General features: G+C 40.4%; 2 protein-coding genes across 3 annotated transcripts; one reads left to right on the top strand and one right to left on the bottom strand.

The window, feature by feature from the left end:
- On the top strand, positions 1 to 3,654 carry LOC126629881 (E3 ubiquitin-protein ligase XBAT33-like). 2 transcript variants are annotated; one of them, XM_050300029.1, is made up of 10 exons: positions 1 to 410; positions 519 to 578; positions 932 to 1,003; positions 1,166 to 1,350; positions 1,717 to 1,877; positions 1,970 to 2,028; positions 2,113 to 2,159; positions 2,233 to 2,376; positions 2,569 to 2,660; positions 2,811 to 3,654. In XM_050300029.1, exons 1-10 carry the CDS (start codon positions 234 to 236, stop codon positions 3,350 to 3,352), a joined length of 1,539 nt encoding a protein of 512 aa, XP_050155986.1. In that variant the 5' UTR covers positions 1 to 233; the 3' UTR covers positions 3,353 to 3,654. The 2 variants fall into 2 exon arrangements, with proteins under 2 accessions (XP_050155986.1, XP_050155994.1); XM_050300037.1 differs by having other exon boundaries at positions 342 to 410; positions 936 to 1,003.
- A 100-nt stretch (positions 3,655 to 3,754) lies between these two features.
- LOC126629897 (CEN-like protein 1) lies at positions 3,755 to 5,343 on the bottom strand. The gene is made up of 4 exons (XM_050300047.1): positions 5,061 to 5,343; positions 4,874 to 4,935; positions 4,722 to 4,762; positions 3,755 to 4,581 (listed from the first exon to the last, which is right to left on the bottom strand). The coding sequence occupies exons 1-4, from the start codon at positions 5,259 to 5,261 to the stop codon at positions 4,364 to 4,366; spliced, it is 522 nt and encodes a 173-aa protein (XP_050156004.1). The 5' UTR covers positions 5,262 to 5,343; the 3' UTR covers positions 3,755 to 4,363.
- Positions 5,344 to 5,606: the final 263 nt, after the last annotated feature.

Consider the following 5,606-nt stretch of genomic DNA (forward strand, 5'->3'; position numbering starts at 1 on the left):
ACACCTTCGTCATTCCTCCTCATCTCCATTGATTGTCTGTCAAAACCAGCACACTACTCCCCAACAAAGTCAAACCCCCAACTCCAAAATCCTCCATCTTTCCGTCCCATTTGTCGTTCTTCCACGACGGTTGACCTAAATTATCCTTTTCTTTTTCAATTTATTTTCCAAATTCCACACGCTTTCGTATTTATAGGTAGAGAGAGATAGAGGCGGAGGTTGAGAGGAAAGAAATGGGCAATTCATTCGGATGCTCTGCCTCCGGCGAACGGCTGGTTTCGGCGGCGAGAGACGGCGATGTAGTCGAGGCCAAGATGCTCTTGGATTGCAATCCTTGCCTTGCCAAATACTCCACCTTCGGCGGCCTCAACTCCCCTCTCCATTTCGCCGCCGCTAAAGGCCACAACGAGGTGCTTTTTCCGTCTTCTCTTCCTCTTTCCTTTCCTGGGTTGTTTTATTTTTATTTTTATTGGTTATGCGATTTCTGATTTGGGTTTTCTTTTCTGGGGTTGATTCAGATTGTTTCTTTGCTGCTGGAGAATGGAGCTGATGCCAATTCCAGGAATTACTGCGGGCAGGTACGAAAGTTGGTGTTTTTTCTCATTCAATTTTTTATTGTTTGTCATACAGTAATTAAATTTGTGTTTTTGGATCCCCATTAGAGTAAATTTGGCATTTGGGTATTGATCTGGTTAGAAAGGTTAGTGATTGGTTTGCTTTTTCGCATAAATCGAACCATCTTATCGAAAAAATTGAAGCTCATGGGGGATTGAACTAATTTCATGCTTAAGGTTGTTAAGGCAACAGATTTCATTCTAACGAAAGTAGATAGGGAGAACGCAGCTGGGATATTTTCCTTTATGTGCAACGGAATTGTCGTTCCGAGTTTGATACAAATGTTGATTAAGTTATTTGATTTCTGTGTTTAAAGACAGCATTGATGCAAGCGTGCCGATATGGACACTGGGAAGTTGTACAGACCCTCTTGCTCTTCAGATGCAATGTAAGTTTTGATTGTCTCTTTTTTTTTTGGTTGCTATTTAACTGGATTCTAATATTTGAGTAATTAATCTTTCATAGTGAAGCTAGATATATCAGTTATGCTTCGGAAAAAAAATTTGATTCGCGATCCAATATTTAATCATAGTATTTTTCTTTATACTAGGTTGCAAGAGCAGACTATCTTACTGGCAGGACTGCTCTTCATTTTGCTGCTGTAAATGGGCATGTAAGATGTATAAGACTAGTCGTGGCTGACTTTGTTCCAAGTGCTCCTTATGAATCTCTGACCACTCAGACAGATAGTGACAGAGGTGATAGTGCAAATGCAGTGAACAAAAATGAGCAAAGGTATGTGGTTGCTTCTGTTTTCTTTGTCAAGAAGATTTATTATGAATGTAAATTCTTTCATGATTGGAGCAATAATGGAAAACAGTAATGATATGGGATTGCTTTCCATTTCTACGGATTCAAAGCAGCTAAGTCACTAAATTCTTTTTCTGCATGAAGTTTTCTGTGCACTATGTTAATAGATGCAAACTCTGTTTAGCCCATCCAAATTCTTGCTGGAGTTATATCGCCTAGATATTTATATTTGTTTAGGTTTCAAACGAGCCGTTATCGGATAGGTTATGCTAACCGGGTGACTTAGATTGTACAGAATCATTTGATCTACACATATATTTCTTGCTATTTATCCATTCTATTCCAGTGCAGTGCTCTATCCAAACTTGTAAATAAGGTAGCAGATTGTGGTATCACTGCTCTCCATATGGCTGCATTGAATGGATATTTTGATTGCGTACAGCTCCTACTTGATCTTCAAGCAAATGTGTCTGCTGTGACGTTTCATTACGGGACTTCTATGGATTTGATAGGTTTGCTTTTTGTTTAGTAACCAGTACGTTAACCGAAGGAATATTGCTTTCCCATCCTGCTTCAAACTGAAGTGGAAGTTTATTCTTTGTAGGAGCTGGAAGTTCTCCACTGCATTATGCTGCTTGTGGGGGTAACTTAAAGTGCTGTCAGGCAAGAACTTTTTAGTTTTGATGGTGTGTGTAAATTAGTTTCTCTCTCTTGGGATTTAAACTGATGGTGTCCGTATTTTTTCAGATCCTCCTTGCAAGAGGTGCCAGCAAGACGACTTTAAACTGCACTGGGTATGGGTCTTTTGGTTTTCACAATAATGTTCAGCTACTATTGAAATGATTAATGTGAAGCATATTCTTTCAGGTGGCTTCCAGTTGATGTTGCCCGAATGTGGGGGCGCCACTGGCTTGAACCACTTCTAGCACCCAATTCTGACTCAACAATACCAGCGTTCCCCCTATCTAATTACCTATCCTTGCCTCTCATGAGCATATTGAACATAGCGAGGTAACTCTTCAACTAAGTACATCTATAGATGCTAACACATGTCAAATTTCTGGATATCTTGTGCTTGGTGTTGAGAGTTTCACCCAAAGGATGCCACAAACTCGTAGACAAATTCGAATACTTAGTTAAGAAAGTTTTACCATGTGTATTAGTGCCACCACATAGACTCAAGTTCTTTGGAATTTACTGCAGGGAATGTGGATTTAAGTCCGTGACAACATCAACCGACGACACAGATACTTGTGCTGTCTGTCTGGAAAGACCATGTTCGGTAGCTGCAGAAGGTTTGTCCCGTAGTGGTTATTTTTCATGTCTTATGTTTTCCTGATACTTTACAAACTACCTTTTCCCATAGTATAGCTGAATGAGTGTCATAGAAATTCAGTTTTTTTATGTACAAGATATACTCATCCTTTGTTTACTTGTACCTTCAGGCTGTAAGCATGAGCTTTGTGTAAGATGCGCACTCTATCTTTGCTCAACGAGCAACATACCTTCGGAAACGGTGTGCCCACCTGGGTCCATTCCATGCCCGCTTTGTAGGCACGGAATCATCTCTTTTGTCAAATTGCCTGGCTCCCCAGCAAAGGAAAATAGATTACAGATGTCACTTGGCCTTTGTACCCCTTGTATACTTCACCCTCGTGACCCAGAGCGTCTTTCTCCAGCTTGTGCACCAGAGATCCGAAAGAACCGTGTGGCTTCAGTTTCTTCGGATATGCTCTGTCCAGTCACATGCAGTCCATTTCCTTCTGTCACCATTCCTTTGTGCACGTGCAATGATGGACCATGCCCCTCATTTGAATCCCGGGAGGCAGAAACTCAAGATGAATTGCCCAGACGGCCCCAAGCAACATCAACAGACCAGGACAAGATGGAAGGGCCGAGACTTGGAAAAACAACATGCTCAAACATGTTTTGGAGCAGAAGGAGCTGCAGTAGGGAGCATCAGTGCAATGCTGAAATAAATGCTTGACGAGTTTGATGACGATGGTGTGCCTTCTCATGTGCCTCAGTCAAAAGGAATTTTGATTTCACATCAGCATTGTCGAACGCTGTTTGTTTGATCCCTTCTGGCCGTGAAGTGTATGAAATTATGCAAACCCGTGCTTGCCTCCGGTTTTTGTTCGGCGAGCTACATGGTGGATTTGGGTGTTGGCAGCACAGTGTAATGTTCTCATGTGGTATTTACGGCGGCTGTAAAATTTGTATGTTTGGAATAACCTTGATTGTAATTGAACGTGAACAAAGAAAAGAAGAAAAAAGATCATTTCGCTACATCTTTCCTTTTTATTTAACTTGGTTTTGGACCGACTCATTAGGATGTTTTTCGAAACCTTGATTTCAAATTTAAACCTAAATAGATTGTGCACCTAAATCGTAAAACTCCTCCAAATTTTGAACCAATTCCATTCTTTGAGAGAGATTGTGCACCAAACAACGACAATGCAAGCGAAATTAGTGCTCTTGCTCTTTCGCATTATGGCCCTATGGTTCATGGATGCCATTGCCCTGAGCTTTTTGTGTCCTAGTGCTCTTTAAGTTTTCAACTTGCTTTGAGCTTGTCTCGGATCTGGTCTTATGCATTTTTCATCTCTAAATCGTTTTGTCACCGTAAATTCTTCAACTATTAGTAGTCAGGACCCCATTACATTAGAACTTAGAAACGATCAATTACCTATATGCATGCCACGTCCCAATAGCACGGTGACACGTAGCTATGATGCCTAGCTACATGAGCCGTATCACCAATCAACAATCAACAGATAACCACAAAGCGACATATGGGACCTACTACTGTCCCGGAAACCTGGTACAACCTAGTAAGTTGTTGCCTATGTGCGTACAAAATAACAAACCCTAATACGTACGATCATATGCATGCCCTCTCTGCACGCTATAGGGAAGACCAGCACAGCAGGAGATACAAGTCTCCAATCTTCTTATGACATTTTTAATCTTATTTATATGCAGTAGTGATTACTCATCATCTTCTTCTAGCAGCAGTTTCTCGTTGTGCATTGAAATAGACGGCAGCCACAGGCAGCCCAAGACCGTTCTCCTGCGAGAATTTTCTGGTGTTGAAATTGTCCCTGGAAGCTGGAGCCCTCACTGTTTGTCTTCCTCTCTGCTTGAATAGCAAGAACACGTACCTGTGAATGCCTACGACCGGCTTTGGAGTTTCATACTCCACAGTTTCTTTTCCTGTTAATTATATAAAACCCAAAATATTATATTTAGCTAAGAACAAATCTTCATTTAGCCCTAAACCCTATATATATGAGTGTGTGTGTGTGTGTGTGTATCAATGTATTATTCATGTCGGCAATGACTTAGTTACTTACCAAATGAGACATCAGTGGTCCCAGGAATGTCTGTGACCATCCTGAAATATATAGTTTTGTGAAAGTTAAATAATTAAGGTACTATATATATATATATATATATATCTAAAACTATAGTATGTGAGCTTGTATGACAAGTAAAATATACAAACCAGTGGAGATGTTCTTTCAGGTATGGATCGCTGGGGCCTGGATAATCTGGGTCTGTCATTATCTTCATCAGAAGTTATCATCCGAAAAAAAGAAAAGGTTAGTTATATCACACTAGTACTATCAATGTATCATATTATCTTGCCGCAGCAAATAAGCAATCACAAATTATTGGTGAAATTAACTTACTAAGGTATAAGCAATCCTCATATCGTCACCGCCGATGTCGACGCGAGGTTTTTCAGCAATGACAGAAGGCATGAGCTCATGTCCATTAGCAACTTGCTTGTTTGGATTGTAAACTACATTCAGCTTCACACTTGGGGTGAAGATGTCAACAACCTCTCCTATCACTCTTCCTACCGTCAATGGCTCCGTCGTCCTCGACATGTATACGAAAAGAAACGGAGTGAAAAGACTGCAGAAGATGTGTTATCTTAATTTCTGCTAGAAAGTTGAAGCAATGCATTGGAAGCGAGACTACGTTGGCTTTTATAGGCACAAGAACAGTCCAGCAGGAAGCATAAATTAACTAATATTGGTTAATATTCCTTAATTAATTACTGTTCCGGAGCAAGAAGTTTATAGATTAATTGATTAAAAGCATTTATTCAGGCATCTGATGTTCCGAGTTTGATTCCCGATGTGGTCTTAAAATTTCTGTTCGGGGAAAGGGCAAGTCATATAAGCTTTCAAATTCGAGCTATCCTTTGATAGATGTGGTAAGAAGCCATT

Source organism: Malus sylvestris, chromosome 1 (genome assembly GCF_916048215.2).
Source record: "Malus sylvestris chromosome 1, drMalSylv7.2, whole genome shotgun sequence".
In the NCBI taxonomy this organism is placed as follows: Eukaryota; Viridiplantae; Streptophyta; class Magnoliopsida; order Rosales; family Rosaceae; genus Malus; species Malus sylvestris.